The 26937-nt window shown below is 38.4% G+C and overlaps 1 protein-coding gene and 1 long non-coding RNA gene across 3 annotated transcripts; one reads left to right on the top strand and one right to left on the bottom strand.

The window, feature by feature from the left end:
• Positions 1-218: 218 nt before the first annotated feature.
• LOC103482505 (uncharacterized) lies at positions 219-17091 on the bottom strand. Its single transcript, XR_536484.2, has 4 exons — positions 16961-17091; positions 10031-10193; positions 3680-3783; positions 219-1863 (listed from the first exon to the last, which is right to left on the bottom strand). It is a non-coding gene; the product is annotated as an uncharacterized LOC103482505 (long non-coding RNA).
• slc35b3 (solute carrier family 35 member B3) lies at positions 16844-26295 on the top strand. Of its 2 annotated transcripts, none has more exons than XM_008438693.3 (10): positions 16844-16987; positions 18543-18779; positions 18930-19051; positions 19843-19997; positions 21087-21194; positions 21608-21705; positions 22913-23005; positions 23245-23356; positions 24129-24198; positions 25218-26295. In XM_008438693.3, the coding sequence occupies exons 1-10, from the start codon at positions 16847-16849 to the stop codon at positions 25366-25368; spliced, it is 1287 nt and encodes a 428-aa protein (XP_008436915.2). In that variant the 5' UTR covers positions 16844-16846; the 3' UTR covers positions 25369-26295. The 2 variants fall into 2 exon arrangements, with proteins under 2 accessions (XP_008436915.2, XP_008436916.1); XM_008438694.2 differs by lacking the exon at positions 16844-16987 and adding an exon at positions 17210-17420.
• Positions 26296-26937: the final 642 nt, after the last annotated feature.

Here is a 26937-nt window from a genome sequence, read left to right as displayed (position 1 = left end):
CTGTGTGTGTAACCGCTTCAGTAGCCGGCCTCGTGAGACGCTTGCAACTGTGCTGGAAAATGGTAATAAATGTCATGTCATCTGTTGGCTAACACAGAACAGATTTCTTGGATTTTACTAGAAAAGGGAATTTGATCTTATCAGTCATGACATTTATACGTCTGTACGACTCCATGCATGCATTTCCATTATCAACAATGAAATCCAAGACACTCCTGGAAGCTGTGGTAACATATATTGAGGGACCTGTCTAGAAAAAGCAAACAAATCCTTCTGTTGTTGGGCACGTAATGTAATTGTCAGCTATCGAAAGTATTGCATCTAAACGCACAACCAAACACTCAACTAAACACTGAAAAATAAATAAATGAATATCCCACTGGGAAGACTTTTTGTAGAATACCAGCACCCTACTGTAAATCTAAAGCTAAGCATTAATAGTAAAGAGAGAGTAACATGTAAAAAAAAACTACCTTTGGGAAAATATGGAAACGGATATAGTAAAGAACAGAGGAGTGGGATCAAGCTAAAGCGAAGCCTTTCGGCAAGACGGGTTGTAACAGAGCTCGACTTGAAACTTCTGAGGAACTGACAATGTCTACATAGTCAACAAATCTACATTTTTTAATAAGATTTATAGATGCGGAAATCAGTAAACATTCACAAAGACTACATCTGAAAAGCAGTCTAAGACATGTTAAGACTGTGCATCATTAGACAGAGTTGTCATTTCAATCAGTCATTAAAATCCTATGTTTTCTTTGTTAGCATGCTAACATGCTAATATGTTAGTATGCTAAAATGTTAGCATCAACACCACTATTTCTGAGTGTATTCCCAAAAGAATGTAGTTCCTTACCATACGCTTAGGATTGTTAGACAAGTTAAAAGCTCAAAAAGATATAGAAACGTACTTTTTCTCTGTTAAACCTTCCTGTTATCTGTGAAAGCTTCATTATATGCCACCGAAATTACCAGCTGACACGTCTTCCTTTTCCTTTTAAATAGCCTCTTGCACCTTTTGTTTTTCTACAAATACTGAACTTTTAGTCTTCTTTCAGTGGCAACGCCCACAGTAAAGATTATTGTTGTTTGTGCCTCCTGTTGGTACTTCGGTGTGTTGTGTTCACTGAAAGTTTCCAACCAGCTGCACACCTGACATGGCTTCTCAAATTGAACCAGGTCACTAGATGGTTTCTTGGCACATCGTTAGTTTTAAACCTCTTGTCACAACAGTATATAAATCCCTGACTCTGGATGTTTAACACACAAAAAAAAAATGTGGACAATTTCCAGGGCAGCACAGTTACAGCACACCGATAAAAAAAAAAAGAAAACAAAGAACACTCCGTGTGAATTCAGGTGTATCTTGGCAATTGTTAATTCAGTTGTTCAGTCCTGCAGTTTGATTTGATTTAGGGGAAACCAGCATTGCCAAATTGTGTCTTTTGATAACATCGCTGCAGTGATTGAGTTATGTGTTATTGCATTTGTGACTTGAGTTCAGTCTGTTGTGCCGCAGTTTACCTGAGAACAACTCAGCCGGCACAAGAAAGTCAGGTCAGAAATCCTTTCATTTCCTTTGTGAAACCACATGTTGCGTCTTATATTAGCTGGATAAAGGACCTGTGTGCCTTCACGTCTCTGCACCTTAGATCAAGCTGGAGATTTCAACCACTATTTTGTTTTGTTTTTTCTTCTTGTTTCTTGTCATCTATTTTGTTTGCTTTTCTGGAGCCCCATCAGGTTGCATCTTGTTTCGTCTTTCTTCTTCTATCTCCCGTCTCTCCTTTCCCCCCCTGTCCGAGCAGGCTCTGCATCGCCGGTCTGTGTCCCTCCTTTTGGGTAGCGCAGGAAGTGAAACTGTAACACAGAGTTCACTGGTAATTGGCCACGGTCACGCTAACCAAACAGGAAGGAATCTGCAACTGATTAGAATTCTTCCTCCTGCAATAATACCCCCCCCCCCCCAGCCCCCGTTCCTACCCTTCCCCGCCCCCGCAAAATTAATTACATTTGGGGGTCTATTCCCACTATTGGTTTTCCTGTTTTGAAGCCGTATTATAAAAGGACAAATCCCAAGACAACACAGTCGAGCTAGTTTTTCAATTACAGAGACACAGACTAAGTCATAAAGGGTTGAAGAGGCAACAGGCAGGCATCCATCTATTTCTGCATCCAGACAGGGAGGTTCTGACTGCGCTGATCTGTCAACGGCCAGACTGCTGAATAATCTCTTTGTGACTCATTCGCACACTCTGACCTCACAATCTCTTCTCATCTAAACAGGTCTTGCATGGCTTCCAAACAATTGTTCATTTGTGTAAAAAATAAATAAATACAAAATAACGGTGCATTCAAGTTAGAATTTTTTTTAAATTTTTTTATTAATTTTTATTGTTTTACTCAATCTTTACCGTCTTGATTTTTGACATTTGAATTTAGTTATAATACATTTTACAAATAAATCCACTTTTCCAATAGTTTGGAAAAGTTTTAAATATTTCTTTTTTCCAAAACTTATTTCCTCTTTGAATTTCAATTGATTCATGTCAATAAAGCAGATCAGTAATCTTGGTAATAAAATACACGTTACGGTCACACGATATCAAAACCTGGAAGATATATCAAATCAGAACCACATTAAAGCACGAGCAGTGGAAGATGCAGTTGCCCTGTTCTCTGTTGCATTTTCCACCAGTGCTTAATGTGACATACTCATTTTACAAAGGAGGTTAAGCACATAACAGCATCGGGATCCTGTGATGCCTGTGTAGTGTTAAAGCACTACTGCGCTTTTCAAAATAAAATGGAAATAAAATTAAGGAGATGCATTTTCATCTCATCTTCACAGAGAGGCACCGGGAGCCAGGGCTGCTTCAAAAATAAATGAATCCCTAACAATGTTTTTGATGTCCTATATTTAAATTTGTACGCTTACTTACATTACTCCTACTTCCCTGGTCTTGGAACTAATCCGATTGATATGGAAATGAGGTGCTCTGCTTTATGACGGAGTTGCAGAGAGACACAGAAAGAATGAATTTGCAGGTTCGCTCCTAGTTAAATTGTGCTGAAAAGAGGTTTTTAGGATCCATATGGCTTCATAACGTAGGTTATAGGGAATTACGTAGAAACCACTTGAAGTCCTACAATGAGCTGCCCCTTTCATGTGAGACACAGTCACAGCAACAACTGAAATATAATTTTGATTTTCAGCGGCTCAAAATATCTCTAAAAATAAGCAATTAACATTTTTTGTGAATATTTGTTAATTAAGTTAAAGTTATAGTCATTAAATTTTACATGAAATAACATTTTATGCAAAATTGTTTCAAATGCAAAAAAATAGATTTGTTTTTTTAGCCTTTACAGAACTTCACAGAAGTAGTTATGGTTTTATAAACTGAATAAATTATGTTTTCTAATTAAAAAAAACCCTCAAATGATTTTTGTTTAAAATGAATGAATAAAAAAAAAAGTCTGCATTATTGGATAAACATTTACATTCATTCATTCATTTCCCCCTCTGCTGCAGTGTTTTCCCAAACCTGCCACATTCAAACTATCTCTAAGCTTCCTGCTCTCCACTCGGGCAAGTCCTTATCTGCTGCAAACTCGCCTTTTTATCTCAGACAGGATTAAAAAAAGAAAAAAGAAAAAAAAAATCATCACTTACCGAGTCCCTTCCCCGGCTGAACAGCCGTTCCAGTGTGTGTTGTCTGTCATTGGGGTTGAAAATTGGGGAATGGGCTGGAAATTGGAACCATCGAGGATGCCGTCCTGGAAAAGGAGGAAATCAAAGTTAAATGGGATCATGCATGCCAAAAGAATGTTTAACCAAAGGGCAAAACGGAAGCAGGAGATAACAAAGAAGGGAAAATGCGCTTAATGTTGTGTTGCTGCAGTCTGTTTGGAGTCGTACATGTGCGAGGAGAGAGGTGGGTCACATCATGTCGGTGCAAATTTATTACGTACGTTTCAGAACGCGCGCAGTTTCTTCTTTAAATAGAATTTACTTCTTTTTTGTGATTTGCAAGTCATATGATGTGTGTATTACCGTGCATATGACAGGATGTATTTTTCTATGTCACACAAAAATGTGACCAAATATACATTTATCACTCAGAATGCACAGGTGTGTGTACAGATGATGATGATGATGATGACGGGCCTTGCAATAGCTCATCCTATAACGCGCTGTCTAAGAAAAAAAAAATGTTTGAAGTGGTTCACCGCAAACAATTAATCTTGTGCTGGTGATTGCACTGAGCGTCTGGTGATGGAGATCTCACATGACAAGTTCACTTCAAAAGATGGAAATCCTGCCCCACCCAGAGCACCTTTGGTTGGATGATAGACAGGCAGAGAGGTGGGGGTTGTTATGGCATGAGAAGGCAGAGAATTTAAAGGAAACGCAGGCATAGTGGAGGAGGTGGGAGTGGCATCTGCCGTCTTTAAAAAAATAAATAAATACATTTTTTTTAAAAAGTGTGGTTAGTGATTAAACTAATTATGAGAGAGTGATGATACACGAAAGCTTACATTTGCAAAACGCCAATATTTAACCTGTGACAGGCCTTCTGTCATTTGACAACAAAGAGGCAGTGAAACCAGTCCTGATTATCTGATGTTTGATTAAGCTCCCGTTTATCTCAGGAGCTGCGGATCAAGTTTTATCTGACAAAGGACGTCTAATCTCTCTTGGTGGAATCATGGATCCCTGTGTGAGTTGGCCAGAACAGACACAGAAGGACTGGAGCATGTCTGGATTATGTTTATTCTGTTTAACTGAGCATTTATCCTCCTAGGTGTTGTTTCTAGTGTTTGCTGTGTGTGTGCGTGCGTGTGTGTGCGTGCGTGTGTGTGCGAGAACCGAAGAAAGTTGAGCAATCGTGACAAAAAGGAAAAAAAAAATGACGACAAGAGAGGTTTCTGGGAGTGCAATGAGAAGGAAACATGCAGCCAGCCTGCACATGTTGACTTCAAAAGACGTGTTCTTCCCAGAAATGAAGGCAAAGAAAGAGATTTACACGTAGCTTCATGTAGATCTGACTAACATAATAGTAAATCATTTCTAATGGAACAAAGACACTAATCAATGAAAATGCCATGAACGTAAAAGGTTCAAATAAATATGAAGTTGTAAAATTTAACAAATGATGATGTCACAGAAACGGGATACCTGTGGGTATGGACCGTCCTTTCACTGAACAGTTTGGCAATGCAGCTTCATTTCTTAATTCTCATCACCATGAAACATTTCAGAAAGAATATCAACCCAGGAGCGATATTTTCTGCAAGCAAAAACTAGTTCAAAGACTTTTTTTTTTCTCCTTCGCTCCCTGCAAATCCTCAACTTACTGTCCTGGCATTGAGTCAATTTCCAATTTTCAGTGACTTTAACAAGGTATTTTTTTTTTCTCCTTTTTTCACTTTCTCACAGCAGTGAAGCCCCCAAGCCAGGAGGTCATATAATTATCATGTGCTGAATATGACAAGCATGTTTTAAAAGTGCAAATTAGCTTTAATTATGGTGTATTGGTGCTATGTGAGCATGAAATCACAAAAACCAAAACTGATGCCGCTTTTGGATTATTTAAACAGTTTAAGCTATTTTTATTATACATTTAGCTTGGCTATCAGGGAATTGTGTTGTGTCAGCAGCCTTTAACAATGTATTTATTATTTCTATTAGCCATGCAACAATTGCCAGTATAAAGGTATACTGGTAATTATAGCATCAAAGCTGCTCAAATGTTGAGGTATTCCATTCCTGCAGCCTAAAGGCCGTGTAATTCAATTAAAAAAATATTTAATAGACCACAAAGGGAAATTAAATGCAACTCATACTGATTCAAGATTCTTCAAAGATTTGTTGTGAAAGATGATGGCTGTGAGGAGGAAGGATCTCCTTTAGCAGTCTGCAGTACAGCAAATTTGCAGAAGCCTCTGACTGAAGACACTGTGTTTGTGACAGAAGAGGATGTTTGTGGTTGTTCATAAGTTGCTTGATTTCAATAATTTTAACAGAAGCTTATTGCTTTTCTACTGCAAACAAAAGTAGAAATTTTTATTTTACACTTTTTGTGGTATTTCAATTGAAATTTAAATTAAAAAATACTATATTGATCCCGAAGAGAAATTAATTGTTGCTTTAACTTATTTTATTAAAGCATTATTTTAGATGGTGATGGCTGTGGGCAGGGAAGATCCCCTGTAGGTCATCATACTATAAAAATCTCATATTAATCCAGGTATAATTGGGATTACAAATTATTTTAGACAAGTGTAGCTTCTTAAATATAATATAAAAGTAAAAATTAAGATTTTAGCATATTTTATAACTTTTTTTGTCTTCTGAAATTATAGAGCAAGTTCTTAAAACATAACATTACCTGCAAAGATAACTGAATATATGTTGCAGAAAATGACATGAAATTTTAACATGTTGGATCCAACTCAGTGATTGACACTATGCTAAGTAGGAATGTATCTTACTTCAAGTCTAAGCACTTTTGATTTTAAAGGTTTTAAGGTTTCTTTTTTTTTTCTTTAAACCTCTAAAGTGGGAGGAAGCCTTTCTTTTTTGTTAGTTTAAAAAAAACAGTTAAAATTGCTGAAAATATTTTTGAGTATAATAAATGTGGTAAAAACAACCAAGAAAAAAAATAAATAATTATATATATATATATATATATATATATATATATTCAAAATTGATTTTGATCAATTTTGAATTAATTGATCAAAATCAATTAATTTTTATATATGTATATATATATATATATATATATATATATATATATATATTTGATCAAAATTCTTGCCATAATTTCATGGTATTTTCATACAATTTAACACCGTCAAAAGTCCCAAATAAATCCGCAGGTTTCACCTCGAGCCCTGCAGTTCCTCGACGAGTGTCAGAACCAATCAGAACTCCAGAACAAAAACATGAAACTGAAGCGAATGTGCAAGGTGTCCTTGCAGAAACCAAAACAGCTCCAGCTCCAATTTCCTCCTTTGTCACTTTCTGTATACCTTTACACTGAAGCGGTGGGTGAGCTGGGAGAGGAACGCGTTGTCGGCCTCGCTGTATTCCTGGCACTTCTTATGCTGGTGTGCGAAGCTGACATCAAGTTTCCTGAGTGAAGTCATTTCCTGAGTAGACGTTTCGCACAAACACACGACTAATAACCAGTGGTTTGGTGGGTTCGGGGGATTCAGGGAAACAAAGCGGCTGACGGCAAACATTCACCTTTAAATTTAATTTCCTCCTCTTGTTGAGCACAGATAAAAGATTCAGTAGCCACGGCTAACTAGAAATATATTATGATAAATGGGCTTTATTAGTATTTTCTCCCATTATTCATGACAATAACAATACAGTGTTCATGTGTGCATCTCGCTGACTTGGGGGATAAAAAAAAAAGCCTGCACAAAACAAGGCTACTTATTATGAAAACAGTGCAATGATGAATGTGTTAAAGCAACTCAAACTTAATCTGTCTGCATTACATGTTGTTTTGAATATACCTCCATGGTATGCCCTTCTTTAATGTACTATCATGCGCAGGGAGCACAATTGCTTTAGTCCCCAAATTCAGGGAGGTGGGAGAGGAAGAGGGAGGGAGAGAGCGACTTTAAAACACTGTCTGTGAGAAATGCAAAATTTATGAATACCCCCCTCACATCTCAGCTTGATTTATGTGAAATAATAATACACTATTTAATGCTTAAACATAGCTAGGAGCGATCCCTGGCTATCAAGATGTACAATGGAGTAATGGGGCTGCAAGACAAATCACCTTGTGGACTTGTGATGCTTATTTAAAGGTGCTCAGGCAGATATATTAAACTATATGTAATTGTACACTAACTCTGTGCTGTAGGCAGAGGCGGCAAACACAGGAGGAGGCCAGTCATGATGCAGATGGAGTGGTGTAATCAATTTGACTCAAGCATCCACAGCATAGAGGAGAGAGGAGAGCAGTGGAGACACTTCAATCTGTAGCGCATTCGTCTTATTTGAAATTTCAGATTTATTTATATTTCATCTATTGATCTGTTGGTGCCTTTTGAACTCTTGGAGGCAAACTTTGGGAGAAGTTTGAGAAGATATTTGGAGGAGGTTTTATTTTTTTCCCCTCTTACTGCAAATGTGTTTGATAAAGTTAAATAGATATAATCAGGTCGCGCAGTGTGATAAACTTGAGAAAAAATACCATGATTTGATGGGATAAATTCAAAAATGTAAAACAAAAAGCAATAACCTAATTCCTTTAAAGTAAAACCTAACAGCCACAACCATTCCAACTAATTCTGGAACAATTTCTTATTTACTTGCGTTAATGTTATGTATAACTGTTTTTTAAATGAATACATACACTGAAAAACAAAGTTGCAAATTCTTTTTCATATTTTTACACTGGACAAATATTCACCCAGCCACACTCACAGCAGGAACACATGCCTAAACCAGAGTTCAGCAGGTGAACTGTACCCAAGCGTCTTGCCAAAGGGCAAGCGAACATGTGACAGAAGAAGCTGAAATAGAAGCTACAACTTTGACTGCGAGACAATTGCTCTTTGCTCTCACAGACAATAGGTGGCGCTCCTTTAGTTTTCACATCCTCATAGTTTTTGCTTTTCAGGACCAGAAATATTTTTAAGTGTTGTCCTTTTTGTAAACGAGAGGAAACTGTAGAACCTTCTTTCAGACAGCTAATTTGTAGGGCGCAGCAACAAGTTAGGGAGGGGCAATATAATACACTCATGTTCCATATAACTAGTGCTAGACAATAAATTATTAATATATGTCGCAATAGACATGTGATCAATATTAATAGATAGTATGTCCAATGCAATGTCCAATAATTTCACTGAACTCTGATCCAGAACCGTGTAGCATTCTGGGAGATGTAGGTACAGGAGAGGCTTTAGCTCCTCAGCCTCTCATAGCCAGCTAAAAAAAGGTTGTTGGCATCAACTCACTCACTTTTTAGTTACCTAGCAACAACCTGTTGAGTAACTTGTGCAGAAGCGGTTTCAGGTTTTGCCATCGGGCCTCATAGCTCCTTAAAAGAAACAACGCCGCCGTGGAGCGAAGGAAGCAAACAAGTACAACTGAAGAGGAAATTGTGGACAACACAGAAAAGGTTGCATCACCAGTTTGGCAGCGTTTTAGCTACTTGGAGCAAAATATATATATATACATTACTGATATCAATTGAATTTAAATGCTTAAATCATGATATGTTTATCAGGCATATTGTCAGGCCCCAGGGGAAACTACACTCACTAAAACTTTCTCAGCCGTCTCATTAAATGGACTTAGATTATAGTAACTGTGGTGGAAGATTTTCCTTTTTGAAACCTTGGTATATGTTGTTACCAGGAACCAGCCGGAGCCTTAAGTGGGATTGGGACATAAGATTGTCCTCAGGTTAAGTCTGAGTGTCAACCTTAAGCTTCAGCACAAGCTGTGTCAGCTTTAAAGAAGACCAGGTTCAAACAGAGCCAGTGGTCACACCAACTGTGATTTATGATACACTGATTGCCTCATTTAATTAAAGTAAATGGCAAAGCCTAAGCCGAGCCAAATTGTCCTGATCTGATGGATTGGCCCCCGTTTTACCACCAAAAGCATGTAGGGTAAATAAACAGGGTAATTACAATGGTAAATGAAGCCTCTGTGAGCGAGCCGTGTGGGCTGCGGGTGGCTCACCCAGGATGTGCTGAAGAAGTGAACAACAGGCGTTCCCGTAACTTTCTTTTTATCACCCGACCTCTGTCTCTGCAAAATCCAGCCATTGCCAACAAAAACATACCTGCGGATCACACAAACGCACACACATTCCCAAACCACAGCTCTCCTCCCACCTCCATCCCTGTGTGCGTTCACGTACAATTACAGCTACGGTGATCCACAGGTGTTGAATTCTTCTGGCAAGCCATAAAACATGATATGCATGATTTGTGCAGTCAGCCAGGTCTGTAATTTCATTCTCCTTTTCTTTCATTTTACCTTCCTGGGCCACACGATCCATTTTCCTGCTTTATGAGAGTGCAGACACCCAGAGAGACTTTCAGGATGATTACATGCCCCGTGCCATGGGGGGCTGGTGTGCAGGGGGGCTGGGGGTGGGGGTCTGAGGAGCCAGCGCGGCAGCATAAGAGCCGTGTCAAACCTGGGTGAAAACAGCAATTTGAATAAATCGGTGAATATTTAAAGTGCTCGAGGTGTGTTCCTAGACATTAACAAAAGTGAAACTATCGACTTTCAGAGTAGCTATATCAGGGTCTCCTAATAGATATATTTTTGATCTACTTAGGAATTCAAAATACATCCGTATTTTACGGGCATGCCGAGCGCTGTCACAGGAGCAGCTGTGATTTAGATCTGGACACATGCCCTCGCAGTCCGTGAGCGCCTGGCAAAATAAATCATGCCTTCCTTGCAAGGCTCGTGTATTTAAGGTGATATTCATGTACGCAGTCAGGACTGGAGTCACAGTCTGTCTGTTGGCAGGGGAACTGCAATGTCCTCCGGGGGGAACTAAACAAACTCTGCCTGCTACTTTCACAGCGAAGCCAAAAAATGATGAGGCTGAGAGCTGAGTTCCTCTGCAGCTGACTTTATCCAAACACACACACACATATGCACGACATAAATTATATTTTTACATATGCACACCTACAGTATAAACAGCAAAAGAGGAAAACTATAAATCGAGTTTGTACATATTAAAACTGAGTCATTATTATAATCCAATCTGAGATTCACAAAGGCACACTTCTAATATTACTGTGAGATTTACCATGGCTTCCTGTTATAATATCTATGTAAATAATGGCCTCTCATGGAATTAGAATTAGGCTATATTAGTAAAAGGATGGATGGAGATTAAAGAACACGAAAATTCAACTAGGCCACCAAGTGGGTTTCTTTTTTTTCCCCCCTTTTTTTTTGGCGTACCTGCGAACCGAATCATCCGGCATCATAAGTAAATAATATTGAGTCATAAACTGTAGCATTAATCCTGGTGTGTGATTGACATTTCATATCGGTGACAATACGCCAAATAATTAAAAACAGAAATCTTGAAAGGTAATAGCTTCTCAAATCCATTAAGTAGTTAAAGGTTATGAGGAAAAACAGGATTACTGCTCACAGCCAAACTCTTAATTAAATGACACTACGTAATTTGTTTCGAAATCCCTTTCTCTCCATAAGCACAGCACAGGTTAAATGAATGGGCAATGAAACATGTGTGTCATTTACAGTCATTCTGAGGAGACAAAAACAATCCCCCCCCACTCCGCTCCCAGCACCACCAGCCACCCCACAGTTTTCTGTCTGGATGTATTGGAGCACGAGCATGGTAGATGGGATAAGCAGACGCACAATTCCTGAGAAATTGTTTGCTTAATTACTTTCCTTTTATTCGAGGCATACTTGCAAAGAGGGATGCTTCCCCCTCCTGGCTGCTCATAAGAAAGTCAAAGATTCCCTGGTCTCCAGTGTCTGCTTTCACTTCTTCTGACTTCTCTGAATAAACTTAACCACAGTATTCAGCGTGCCTGTCTTTTCAACTGAGGCATCATATTACACCTGCATGGGTGAACCTTCATCCACAGTGAGGTTTATGTTGGTTATGCTCATTTTATTTTACTTAATTCTTTGTCAGGACTTGCCAAACAAACTATTTCAAAACTCTGTAGCTTCCGGAGCCAAAAGGAGAGAACATTGTGGTGTTGTGGATTAGCTTTCTGTTACTTTCAGTGATTTTAAAATCCTCGTTCTTTCATTCGAAGAAGCTCGTAATGATCCGGTACCAAATTGCGTCACAAATTCTGTTTCTGATTATACCCCGTACAACAATGTGGTCATCTACACCCAAATAGCTAAAAGTTCCCCAAAACAGCTTTGAGAAGGTTTTGTAATATAACAGAACACACTACCCACTGATATTTAGGAAGCTAGCTCAGAAGTATCTTTAACGAGTTTTAAGATGTGCTCTGTTATTACAGATCTTTGAGATTGTGCTTTTATTTTTACATTTACTTTAAATTACACCATGCTATTTGTGTTTTTTAACATGTTTTATGGTATATTTTGATCGTAGACTCGCAACGCACATTATTTTGTTTTGTTTCGGAGGCTTTCACAAAGTATTTTCCTACTCTAATTCTACAGTGACTCTGAAGAAGAAAAAAAGAAAAATCACTCTTTTCAGATAGGACTGCCCATGTTTTTTAAAAGTTTAACATACATTATAGCAGTATTACAAGAACGTAAACTAGCTATTTGCAGGATGTGACCTGTTTGTGCCAAATATAAAAATCCATATAACCAGGATAGAGAGAGTAATTTAATTAAGAGTATCAACAGTACATATTTTAAGCAAGAAAATTAACTACTTTTAGAATTAATGTCACATAGGTTAACATGTGCCCAACCTAATTCTGATGGTTTAAAAATATAAAATTCAGAGCAGAATCGATGGCCTGAATTTCAGACATCCACAGCCACCAGAAACCACTGTGGCTCCTCCGCCTGCTCTCAGGAAAAGAGGGTAGAGTATGGAAGCGAAAATGAAGAAGAGGAGAACGAAGAAGCGGGAGGGGGTTTGTGTGTCTGTGTGGGGGTCTGAGGGTGTGAGAGGAGGAGAGGGGAGGAAGAAAAATGTAAGGGCAGCAAGCCTAGCAGATCAAAGAAAATAACATGGGAGAGGATATGACTGCTTTGAGAAGTAATATAGCCAAGATAGCATCTGTTTTCTGTAGCATGCAGGAGGCTTGAGACAAGACGGGAAAAAGACAACGGAGAGTGAGTGCACTTTAGCCGAGGATAAGACCAAACACAAATGGGTTATTAAGAAACCCTCAACGCAATATCTGGCTGACATTAAAGTGTCTCTTTTGAAATGATCCACGGCTGGAGCTTTCTACGATACAGACAGTGATTAACCACTATTAGGATGGATGAAGTTAAGGGCAGCATGATTACAGGAGTAGAAGTGTATTTTCTTGGAAAGGAGATTAAAGCAAGAATAAACAAATGTCATCATCGTCACCCTGCTGGAGAGCTCATAAAACCCACAGAAGAATTTTTTTTTTTGGCAACAAAAAGTTCAGAATTAAACACTTCAGGAGTCTGTCTGAAGAAAATACGTCCTTTCTTGTTTTCTGGTCTTCAATGCAATTTTTTTGTATTTAAGATTTAATTTGTAAGAACGATAATCAAAAGCAATTTAAATATTTTTCTAGCCATTCTGCCTCGCTAACTCCATTTTCATTATAGGAGAGGATGTGTAGATGTGTCATTGTGTAGACGGACCATCTGAAATATAAAGACAAACTTATAGTTCGTGTTAGTGATTAGAACAGGAAGCTTGGTTTGAATCACTAACTATTCCCTGGTGATCCAACAGTTTTCATAACAGACAGAGGTTGAAGGCTCAAAAAAATACAACAGAGCAACTTTTCTGCAATATGTTCACCTTTCCCGTTACCTGCTGAAATTTGCTCCAGCTACATTTGCCCATCATTAAAATGACCTAACGGAGGGTACTGACTGATATCCTATGGCAGATGGATGCTTTTCATTCCTGATGTTTGTTGTTTTTCCCCCTGAAACAACAAGAACCACAACTGAAAAAGTACAGAAAAGTTAAGAAGCTACAAGACACCCTTTTCAAAGTCTAGATTAAAAAAATAGCTTCTTATAAAACAGATACACCTTTTCTACTTCCACTGACATGATTTTAAAGACGCCTCACTCATACTAAAAATACCTAACCTTGACTGTGTCCTGAAGTAACAACTTCAAAACTGAAGAGTGTGTTTGTTACCTGGGCCCAGTATTACTTAAATAAGCAGTGCTTAATGAAAAAAGATCCGACTACTTACAGGTAACAGGCTAATAATAATAATAATAATAATAATAATAATAATAATAAGATTTCAGTCAGTCAGTTTAGGTGACCAGCAAACTGTTCTGTGAATATATATGAAAAATAAAAAAATAAATAAAAATAAAACAATTGCTAGTCTTGGGGGAAATAAAGAGATCATGCCATGACAAGTGTTAATATTTTTTTTTGTCAAAAGAAAAGTTGGAATTTAAATCTTGATTTTGTTCAGGCCTCTAACCTAGTTGTCTTCTTGCTGTGTAAAAACACATTATAAGTTGCATTCTTATACAAGGCTGTTGAAAATCCAATAACGTCTTTCCTGATCTGTTTTCCAAGAGTCCAGAATTGGATCCAGATTTTACTGGTTCAAAAGTCATATCCCTTCATCTCTTATTTCCTCTATCCCCGTTTTTCTACTTTATTTCTCCTTCCCCTAAACCCCCCACCCCCGTCTGCTTTATTTATTGAAGGTCCGGTAGCATGCTCAAAAGTCATTACCCACACATATGTACCTTTTTGAATAATCAATAAATAATTATTTTATTATTTAATAGGGTGGTATGGAAAAGGAAAATGGGTTTTATTACATAAATCCATCATGCATGATGAATGGCTGCACTTGTAAAGTTGGACAAGGCGGAAGGAAAAGTGGTCCGACCAGCTCCAGCCGCCACTGTGCACCGCTGAGCACTTTCTCCATGAAAGGTTGTAAATATGAAAATGTTGTCTCTTTGGGACTGTCAGTTGGAGTGCACGGGGCATTTGGGGAAAAGAGGGCTGTAAATTCAGAGAGATTAATTAACCAATGCATTTGCCATTCAGCCCTGCATCCTTTTTTGTATATTGCAGCCCCTGTGAGCCGAGAGGTGAGAGCCCTGGCTGCAGTCGGTCCACGGAGTCTGGACGGCTCATTCCAAATGAGTTATTAACAGAATTTTTTGAATAGATGGAAAAATTGTAGCCGGGCCATTTAGTGTCATAAAGGCTGGGTTGGCGAGGCAGCAGGGGCCTCCCAGGGACAGGAGGCAATACCATTACAATCAAATCTGAGATGGAAGAGGGATTGAGCTGTCCATTCTGAATTTTTATATTGTCGGAGGGCCGGGGAGGAAATAATGCCATCCTGGAGTGTATTAACCTCTGGCTGGGGAGAGAGGACAGGGGGAGCGTGAGAGTGAGTGAAAAACTAAGGCAGGCAGAGTGAGCGATTTGAGACTGGACGCTGTAGAGAGGGGGGTGGGGTGGGGGGACAGCGGAGGGAGGAGGGCAACGAATGGGCCAGACAGAGTTTCATGCCTTATAGTGGGGAAGCCAAAGAGGGAGCGGCGGGGATATGAGATGGCCAAGAGACAGGGGAAGCAATGGAGAACGCTGAGAAAGAATTAATGTAATAAGGGGAGGGGAGAGTAAAAGCGCAATGGGAAGGAAAGTTCATGAGCACGTGGAAGCCGGGCGAAGACAGAGGAGAGCTGGCAAGAAACAAAATGACGACTTAAGGTGAAACAAGAAAGGAGCCTCGAAAGATTGTGGGAATGGAAGGAAAACAGCAGCTAGAACTACAGCAAGACAGAAACAATACAAAGTTGTGGGTGTGATACACAACTCACATACACATTTTGTCTCAAATGTTTTCAGTGGCTTGAAAGCATTTCAATACAGAAATGTGCAGTCAAAAAATGTGATAACTTGCTACTTTGTCTATCTGACTATTAAAAAAAATCATGTTTGTTTCAAAATATGATTTAAATGGAGCATACTGTTATGCATTACAGCTGAACTATCTAATGCAATTGATCATCTAAAAACCTACTTGAAAGAATGTGTTATTGAGGGTTAATATAACACAAAATATATTTTTCTTTGCGAGATGTATATGTTGTATTTTTAATAATTTGCTATCACTTAATTGCAACAAATATTACAAAATATTCAAACATCTTTTTAAGTCTTCCCCCTGACTGATCAAGATATAATAGCAATATGATAATGGGTTGTGTTCTGTCAGAGGCTTCTTCTAACCTGCTGCAGCACAGGCTGCTATTGGAGCCACCTCCACCTATAATGACTGTTTGGAAAGACTTAAATTGTGACAAGTCGTGCAACATCTAATTTTCTTTTTAATTTGAAACCTGACAAAATGTATAATAATCATTAGAAAGGCATAATCCTTAAGATTAAACTTTCAGACTCCTTGAACACAACCTGTGTGCATTCAAGAAAGCTGTCATCACGTACATAGAAAGTAAACTTTAAACAAAGTCAGCCAATCAAATCAAGAAAGTCCTCCAAACATTAAGCAAACTCACAAAGCAGTTAACACAGCACTTATGACTACTGCTGTAGTAGTTAGTCTCCCTCCTACTAGTAATCGTTTTCAGACTCGGTAGTGTGTACTCATTCAGATTCATTTAGGTCCAGCTAAGAAAAATAAAACATAACATGTTGATATAAATCAAAAAAGTTGGCATTGATTACATATAGATTCGCTTCCATTTTTTTTAATATTATGAGTTTATTATGTGAACTTGAGACTTTCCCTCCATGTGGAGATGTTTCTGGTGGAAAATTTTAAGTCATTTGTTGTCTGCACAAATGTAAAAAGCCATGGATGTCCAGCTCCTGTCCTGCCATTTTAGGTGTCTCTGCTCCAACAGTCACAGTTCTCCAGAGGCCTGCTAATTAACCATTATTTGATTCAGGTGTGTTGAACCGGAGAAAGAACAAAAACATGCTCATTTTCTTGTCGTTTCCAATTGCAGTAAGCCACAGTGATGCAAATAAACACTCGAAATGTGTCACTCGACCAGTGATGAATCAATAATACACGAGTTTAACTTTTTCAACTTAATTTACGTTTCAGATTAATTGAGTTGAATTGTTATAATAAAATTTTCAATATGCTACGTATATTTACGTAGCATATTATGGCTGCAGGAAATTGTCAGGTAACCGGATTAACCGGATACCCTGGTATTTGTTTTCTTTTTTTATATATATATAGTACCACGTTAGTGGTGAAACAGGAAACGGCAACATACCAAGTTCACATGGATTCTTCCAAACAGGTGAGTCCACCTGCTATGCAGCCTGACTGTTTCCGCTGCATCTAAAATACATTGTTTTATTAAACAACGTATTGTTTAATTCCTCTCAAAACACTATCTCTTTTTCGTTTTCTGACTAAATTAATGTGTCGCGTAGTTTAATTTTTCTGCACCTGCATCAGCGCGTCTCTGTTGACCAATAGCGTTCGAGTTCAGAGTTCGGCGGAAGTTGTTGGCTGCTCCTGCCACTGAAGTCAGTGCAGGCTAGCAGGTTTTAGCTGGCTAACACGTTTACCTTCGCATTTGTACTGTTTGTCACTTGAAATCGGAATAATGAAACGCTCTAGACTACATAAACGATGAAGATTGTACGGACAGGGCAATGATTCCCATAAACATTGCCTCTGAAAGGGAGGAAATACACGCTTAAAGACTCCCGGAAGTGTTACTGAAGGTAAGCAGTTCGCTTTTAAAGCTAACTTAACCGGCAACGAAGAGCTATTGTTGAAGTAATTCTTGTTTGTAATAACTTTGATAGGATAACACAGAAAGCTGCAGCTATTGTTGGTCATTTAATTCCTAGTTTATTGAACGCAGACAGTTGACATGCTTTATTTTGGTCTGTCTGGGATGCTGTAGCCCATCCAAAATGTCTTATTCAGAACACGTAGCTACTTTATGCGTCAGTCAAGTTAAATATTCATACAACTTGGCCAGTTTTAAATGGCAGTTCAGATCGGGGACCGTTGTGGTTTCAGATCAGCAATTTTTTTGATGAAGGGTTTGTGACTACAACTAGGTACATTCTCTGCTTTGTCTTAAAAACCACTGCATTTGAAATGTATCTAGATAATAAAATTACATTTTTATCAGAAAGAATTGTGTGATCTGTTAAAATTTTGCAGTGGAGCTGCACGAAAAACACATGTTTACTTCCTTTTTGTTTCCAGAATTGTGGCTGAAACTAAACCTTTACTACACCAGGCACTGGGAGAGTAGTAGTGCATTTGAAAGAAGAAAGCAATAAGGTTTTTCAGTGAGGAAGCAATGTTTATCGAACGTTTTAACTAGGACAACACTGAAATATGAGTCAAATTATCAATAGCTGGTATCAACATGCTACTTTTCTAGTAGCACAGGAGTGTGTTATTAAAAAATGTAGCTTTATATGTTGTTTTGAACCATCTGGTTAACCCTAGTGTATTTGACTGACCTGCAAAAACTGGTGTGACGGGGAAAGAAATGTCTGTCACTGGCAAGAAAAACACGTTCTACATCTTTTGTCAAAAGCTACAGAATCATAATACTGATGTAGGCCACTATGGATGGGTTGCAGTGTGTTTAAACTACTGCATATGCATGACATTGATCAGGTTGCCTCTTAGTTTAATTAAATATCTATTCTTAAATGATACAGATCAATATCGGCAACAAGAATCCTGATTGTGACGCCCTTATATGAGAATATGATATATTTATCAGAGAGAGAATTGACATCTACCTCTTGCTGTTTAAACATTGATTTTGTGGCTGACTGTTCACACCCTTCCTGTGTGTTTTTTTGTTGTTCTCACAGATTCCAGTTGCCACGGACACAATGAGCACCAAGTATGGCGTGGTGGGTTACAACAGTTCGCGGAAGCACATCTCCATCTCCATTCCGTCGTCAACAGAAGTGATGTCGCCTCACATCAAGTCTGTGGAGGAGCTGAGGGTTCTGGGAATCAACCTCAGCAGCTTAAGTGCCCCAACACAGTTCCTCATCTGTGTGGCTGGAGTCTTCCTCTTTTACCTTATCTATGGATATTTGCAGGTAATACAAGTGGGGGGGGGGAAGAAGAAAGAAACGTTCGATGAAAACTATCCATGCCGCCGTTTACTCTTAGGTTTTCGTGTTTGAGTGTGTTCTGATTTACTCTGGTAGTACTCTGCATTCATTTCTGTATGTGTCCTTACCCCGTAGGAATTAATATTTTCTGTGGAAGGATTCAAACCTTTTGGTTGGTACCTCACTTTGGTGCAGTTTGGCTTTTATTCCATGTTTGGACTCGTTGAGCTTCAGTTCACGCAAGACAAACGCAGAAGGTACCTCTAGATTTTGTCATTTAATTTAAGAATTTTCCATGAAATAATTTGTTGACAGAGTGAAAAAACAAAATATGTATGAGTCGTAAGCCTTGCAATCAAGACTGTAACAACCACAGCTTCCTACTGATATTAAATTACATGGCTATTTTACTGTTTGTTTTTGTTGTTGTTGTTTTGGGTTGTTTTATGGATTCAGAATCTAATTTGACGATCTCAAATTAAAAATGTAATATAGCTGATTGCATGATCAGTTTAGAACTGATTAATTCTACCCTGAGCAGATATTTGTGAATAATTTTTCCATTAGCAATATATGCAAATAATTATACGCTTTTGTCATTAAAACTGTTTTTTCAACTGTTGTCTATATAAAATGAACTGTTTTTGCAGTGATTACGGACTTTATACATGAAACCATAGCAACTGTGGAGCTATTTTTATAGAATATGTTATTTAATTTCAAATGTAAACTGAAAAACTTACCACCTGATGAGCCAAACGGTGTCGAAGAAAACACAACATACAATTGTTTGAGGAGTGTCTGTACTTTATTGAAATCATTTATGAATTCGCTGGATTTTATTCTTTTGAATTTTGTGTTGCCGCCTAATATTAGTGCATCTCATTACAGAGTTTTCTCTTGGACTTCGGAGGATAAGACTATTTTATTTTTAAAGAGGGGGGGAAAAAACATGTGCATAGAAAATGTTTTCTAGATAGGGTCTTAATCTGTTTTCATTTCCATGTTATCTCTTTTTTTCACCGTCTTTCTCGGTCTCCTTGTCTAGGATACCAGGGAAGACCTACATGATGATTGCATTTCTAACAGTAGGAACTATGGGACTATCCAATACCTCTTTAGGCTACTTGAACTACCCCACCCAGGTCATCTTCAAGTGCTGCAAACTCATCCCAGTCATGATCGGAGGAGTTTTTATACAAGGTTAGCTACTCTTAGAAACGGTTTTCATCATTTAGATATACTTTGAAGTTTTGTCTGTGTCATTGAAGCACTTCGTTATAAATCAGTTTGTGTTTATAAAGTTATTTTTTGTGCCATTGAATTTAACATTAGCAGTATTTAAATATGTGGAAAATCTGAATAAGCAATAGTTCAATAATTGCATTTTTTTTTGTGCTCGTTTGATTTTTTTGTTTTGTTTATTTTTTATCTGTTCCAATTTCATAAAAATATTTTTAAAACATTTTTTTTTAAATCCTAAGAACCAGAACATAAATGGGCATAATCGTAAATAGCCACATTTCCCAAGTCTTTATTTGACATAAAACAGTTCAAATGTAATCGGCTAAGACAGGTGGACTTTCTATCAGGGACACTTTCCACCTCGTTCCTGTGATCGCTGGCAACTTTTGAAGCAGCTATCACCTTTCAAATTTCACTCCATCCTTTTCATCCGCCTTTTGTTGTCTTCGGTCGTCAGAGCTCAGTCGGCAGCAGCAGCAGCAGCCGCACTGGCCTTCCCAAGGTTCCAATGTCCTAAACATCAGATGAGTTTAGTGCTCCTCTTTTTGCCCCCGCCCCGCTTCCTTCATCTTTCGACGAGCAGATGTGAGGACCAGGGTCCCTCAAGGGGTAGAGCGAAAAAGAAAAAAAAAACATTTGTTCCCTTGGAATGCAAGGAGAAGAGAAAGTGGAAGAGAAGGATGTGGGAGGGGCTCTCGGGGTTGCATCTGATGTGAGGCCCTTCAAAGGCAAGTGGGGGGAATCAAAGCCGACCAGAGCTAACCTGATGCTGCGTCCTCTTGTCAACCTTAAGGCACCCGTCCGTCAGTCTGTTTTCATCTTGTTGTTTTTCTCCTATCCTTTCCTGTTGTTTTTTTTTTTCATTGTTTTTTTGCATATCCCCTAAAACTTGGAATTATGTGAAATACTAAAAGAAAAACTTTTTGAGTTATGTTTGAACCTGGTCTCTCAAACTATAAATATTTTAAAAGTGTCTCATTAGACTTTTACAACACATTCATGCATGGTGCCAATGAGATTTTATTTTTTTTTATGTGTGTGTTCAAGGTAAACGGTATAACTTCACTGATGTGTCTGCTGCTCTCTGCATGAGTTTGGGACTCATCTGGTTTACCCTGGCTGACAGCAAAGTAGCTCCGAACTTCAATGTGACAGGTAATCAATCCCATCACCACCCACAAACCTGGGCAGTTCTCAGAGACGACCTCAAACGCCGTCACTTTAGCCCATATAGAGTTGAACTGTGCTGTCTCAACAATGCCTTTTTGATAGGGTGTTGATCATTTCAGGACAACACTCACTGCAAATAAACTGGTTTCAAGCATACCTCTTACTTTGACTTATTTGTATAACCAAGTTAGAGAGAGAGAAAAAAAATGCTATTTAAGCATTGCTTTAGCTTCTTGTCTTTATTTCCGAGACCTGCATGATTTACTACAGTGCCAGCACTAGCATTTAGTACTAATCAGTGTCTCACAGAATATGCATATCGCATTTATGTCCAATATCTTTTTAAAAAGCACCTAGATGTAACACGTCTGTAGTAAATATGTGTTTTTGTTTTGCAGGTGTTTTGCTCATCTCCCTGGCTCTGTGTGCAGATGCTGTGATTGGAAATGTGCAGGAAAAGGCCATGAAGCTCCACAATGGCTCCAACTCTGAAATGGTAAATGTTTTTTTTATATATATATATATATATATATATATATATATTCACTTATTACTTGTAAAGAACGTATGCAGATGTGACAAATTTGTCGGCGCAAAGGAGTAAAAAGCCTTAGAGTAATTGTGTTGTTTAATTACCGCAGCACAATGTCATGCTGAACATTTTATTGGTCTGGTGGGGAAGCTTAACAAACTTATTGGCTATGCTCCCTTTAAAATACATGTAACAGGTGTTTTTTGTTTTAAATGCGTCCTTCACCGTTTGATGTTCATCGTAGTTTTGAGACACTTTTAATCAGTAATTCAGGGCTTTCTGTGTTTGTGGGGTGTAAATATGACATGACGGAGGCCCATTCTTTTACCCATCGGGCACTAAGCTGGATAAAGAGCCAGGTTTATCTTGCCACTCAATAAAAGGCAAAAGCAGTCGGCTGTTAAGGAGGGATGTCTGGATAAAACCTTTTCCATCCTACCAACGTCAACGTGCTAAGTTAAAAAACAACAACTGAGGATGTTGTGAGCCTTTGTTTGTCAAAGTAGCTGAGTTCTTGTTGGGGAAGCACGGCATCCTGAAATGTTTGAAATGCCAGGATATTTTGAGTATAAATTTGGTGGACTATACCTTTAAATTAAGGACGGGTGATCATTTTTGACCAAGTAACTACAGAAATGGGTAAACATGATCAAAATCAACCTTTTAGTGTGATGGTCTCAGTTCCCAGAGCTAATCCCTGTGGGGCTTGCTAAAGGCAAACATAAGTGAGGACAGAGGACTCTGGGTAATCAAAGAGGAATAGTCAAAGATCTGTCTCTTTATTATTCTCCAACCTTGTGAAATGCTGTGATTGTATGTAGATTTTTACAAAGTCTTGAATACAGCGGTACCAACAATTGTGCTTTTTGTCATTTCATAAAGTGTTTTTTTTTTCATTCAAAAGAAACATTTCAATTTTTTCCAAGTTTTAACCCAAAGTCTCCTTTACTTAAAATTTATTTTTTGCCAGACTCATCACCAAACGAGTGTCTCTATGACTCTCAGTGAGATCAAAACAAGAACATATTGACCCGCAGATCTGCTGACATGTTGGAGATAAACACGGGAAGTTTATCCCGGCCGACATTTGTGCTTAACGTTTCAACTAAAGGATGATACTAAGCCCCGACGTGTGACATCACTGATTCATCGTTTAGTCGTGTGTTCACAGGTGCTGTACTCGTACTCTATCGGTTTCATCTACATACTGGGAGGCTTGCTCTGTGTGGGTGGGCTGGGACCAGCTGTGGCTTTCTGCTCAGAGGTAAATATCCTGTAAGACTATTACATATCCTTGACTGTTAATGGGGTTGACTGTTTACTGTGTGTGTGTGTGTGTTTTTTTTAATCGAATAAAATCACGTTTTCGTGCATTCTGATTCTGAGTTCGTCTCTCTGTGCTCTTTGATTCGTCCTTTTTGGAAATGGAAAAAAGCTTCTGATTTTTAATAGACCAACAAGACTGCCCGAAGGCTCAGAAAAGACTTATGTTCTCTCTTGCAGCATCCTGTTAAGACGTACGGTTATGCCTTCTTCTTCTCTCTAACGGGTTATTTTGGGATCTCCTTTGTGCTAGCCTTAATCAAGCTGTTTGGCGCCCTGGTTGCAGTAACAGGTCAGAGACACAGGAAAATATTTTCTCTTATGAGATTTTTTTTTTTTTCTTGTCTGTAGTTGCATACCGAACACAAAATATTGACATTTATTACTACTTAATAAAACACGACAGTTAAACACATACTGTTTTTAATGCCAATTTTTGTGGTTTAAAAAAAAAAAAGAAAAAGAAAATGATTATGTTATACGGCTTAACAGAGAAAAAAAATCATTCATTGGGAAACTGTCCAAAAAGACATGGCAGCTTTTTGTTGAATTGTGTTGTCTGGATCTTTTGTCGATCTTAAGTACAATTTTATTCATTTTTGAATTTTAGTCATCTTGTGTTCACACCAGCTATCAGTTATTGTGACTGGTGAACATGAAACAAAATTGCTATTGTATAATTTCATTTTTTTTTTTTTTCCCAGACATTTGCTTATTGCAACCTGTAGCAAAAGGTTAACGGTCTCTTCATACAGTATTGTTACTTTTCAGTTGAAGTGTACAAGAAATATGTTACGCAGGAAAAAGATGGAAAAAGTTTGTAAATAATTGATAATACTCATTTATATATTATATATATATATATATATATAATATATATTTTTTTTTTTTTGTCCGCCCAAACATATCTGTTATCTCTTTAGGACCAATGTGTATAAAATAAAAGCTTATATCAGCAGTTGAAAGTCAAGTTTGAAAGTAACTTATGTTGAACTTTTTTCATCTTTTTGAGATTTATTGTAGAAATGTAAACGCTACCTTGCTTTTGGTTGGTTCTTTTCCAGTGACCACTGGAAGAAAGGCCATGACCATCATACTTTCCTTCATGTTCTTCACCAAACCGTTCACTTTCCAGTAAGTACCATCACCTTTTTCACTTTTGGCACTTCAATCTTTGCTTAAGCTCCAGAGTATTGTGATACCACTGATCTCTTCTTTGTTGGAGAAAACTTGATTTGGCCTCCTTGACTTTTATCCCCTACTGTTATTGTTGTCCTTCACCCTTTACTCTCTGACTTATCGTCTTAACTCTGCGGTTGTGTCAGAGGGGACTGATTTTCTTCATACCTCTGGCGCTGCTTTTTTGTTGTGAATTTTGACATGCATGTCAGGATATCTTAATAAAAAATAAATAAAAATAAAACTTGTACAACCTGGCCAGCTTCATTCTTCCAGTTCTTTCTCTTATAACTTTTTATATTTTGCCTATTTTATTTCTGCTTCCCCCACTTCAAAAGTGTTGCATTTAGTGCTGCAGAACAGACACTGTGCCAGTCAGAAGTTTGCATATGCCCATTACTGATCGGTTTTGGAAGCAGACTCTGCTTTTAACATTGTCTGTCCAGGTCAGAAAAAATGACCTGTAATGTTAACCCTGTATGGATTAAAGAAAATCAGTTATAAATTCAAACTCGTTTTTGATACCACTTGAAAGTATTTGTTGTATCTTCATTCCACCATGTAAAACAACCAAAATTAAGAGCAAGTTAAGGTCCACAGTTGACTGCAAATGACTCCAATACTTGTGGCTTCGCCTTTAATAATGCAAACATCATCCAATAACCTGTCAAATAGAATTTCGTTTCAAATAGTCTGCATATGCGCTGTATATAAAATCTGAAAGTAGATCAATTTTCTGCGTGTAATTTGGAGTTTCGTCCCACAGAAAAATCCACAAATACAGAACCGTGAATAGGCAGGGGTCTACTGCATGTGAACTTCTGATCAGCACTTCTTGTTGGTTCTGCATGGGAAGAAGAAGAAAAACAAAAATAGTATTTTTAAGAAGGCGCTCAAATAACAATTCATCAGCGTCCTGTAAGCGTTCTCTCCGTGCCGCCTTTACAATTTCAACTCGTCTTGCCTTTTGACAGGTACATCTGGGGCGGCCTCCTGGTGGTCTTCGGCATCTTCTTGAATGTTTACAGTAAAAACAAAGACAAAATGAAACTCCCTACGTTAAAGGACGTCAGGAGCTGGCTGCTGATGAAAAAGAAAGTCAGATTTCTGTCGCAAAACGTGTAGGTGGGCTTCCCCCGCCCGGCCCCCCGACACCCCCCTACCGCCACTGGTTCGGCGGAACCCCGCACAGACAAGACTGCTTCCGACGTCTCCACGCCTCGGTCCACAATTTCCAGGAGATGAGCCGAAGCATGTGCCTGAGCAACGGCGCTACATCACCATCAATACCGAAGCCACGGATGGGCATACAGGGTTTGACCTCCAATCAGCCTTACAAGCAGCTGACATGATTAAACTGTGGTTCAGGGAGTTGCTGGATGATGTTTATATCTAATACCAGAACTCTGCCGGTTAGCTGGAAGCACTGTAAGAAGAAGTGTAAAAAAATAAAAAAAGAGAAATGCTTATAAAAGGGGTTCAGTGCCTGGTGGGGTCTTGCAAAGCGAGCTTTAGAGCCCCACAGAAACATTCCCAGCGTCGGGTTGAAGCCGTGAGGACTATCGAGACTCTCTAAAGGGAAGCCAGCTCCTTAGCTAACCAAATTGCAGAGTTTTGCACTGGAATCAACTCAACCCCTTGAGTGGTTGGAAGAGAAACGAACTGTTGGAAGGGAAAAATAATAAATAAAATAAATCCAGAGACGTGTTGATGTGCGTCATGTCTAAAATGATTGTCGCCCGAATCGAAACATTTTTGATAAGAATCCTATTTGCCCCCCCTCCCCTCTATAAACCCCCTCGCATGTGCCAGAAAAACGGACAAAAAAAATGGTGTTTTGCATAATAAACGTCTTTCTAAAAGTGGTTTTTCATACTTCATGGGTAACTTAAAAAGAAGTGGTACGCCTGGTCACGTGATGAGCATTTTAAGTTCTACGTGGTTATTTGTATCGCCGTATAGCGACACTTGTCAACTGCCATAGTTCGTTAATCATTTCTGGATGAAAGGGTACATCTCTTTTTACAATAAACTATGTATTTAGTAATTACAGTGATTTGTGTTTGTGTGGTTTTGTCTGCCAGCCCTTTCTCTCTCCCATTGCACTGCTTCAGAGAGGAGTTGAAATGTTGCCAGAATCTATCCGTGTGTGTTTATCCATCTAGTGGCCCAAGGCGTGTTTGATTAGGAGTCCTGGAAAAAAAAAAAAAAAGGGATGGTGCTGCTAAACAGAAAATAAACGGCAGTCTTTTCTTTCTGTAAGTTTTTATATTAATTTGCAGACATCTTATTTTAAGTGGTGTCAGTCACACAGCTGCTAAGTTTTAGTCTGTAAATTGATAACGTATTTAAGGTCCTACTTGTAAATTAATATCTTTTTGTGTTTTGGGCCAGAGTTTTTTTTTTTTTTCTTCCTCAATTTAAACTGGTGATTAAAATGTTTTATGTGATACATTAGCATTAATTTGGTTACGGCATTTGATTACATGCTGATTTGCAGTCCTGCTGTCTTTTGTGTGAACACTCCCCTTCAACCAAATCCTCTCTTTTGGTTTTGAATATTCATTACCTTAGAGAGTCCTATTTATAGTGCTGGCCACATTTATTGGCACCCCTGGTGGAGACGTGTAAGAAAAGCCTTGAAATGAATTCATCTTTCATTGCAATAGCATAAGCGCACTCTGGAAAACCCAG

The sequence above is a fragment of the Poecilia reticulata genome, chromosome 20 (genome assembly GCF_904066995.2).
Source record: "Poecilia reticulata chromosome 20, P_reticulata-male-v2, whole genome shotgun sequence".
Taxonomy (NCBI): Eukaryota; Metazoa; Chordata; class Actinopteri; order Cyprinodontiformes; family Poeciliidae; genus Poecilia; species Poecilia reticulata.
The sequence above is the reverse complement of the archived record's forward strand: the minus strand, read 5'-3'. Positions and strand labels throughout refer to the sequence as shown.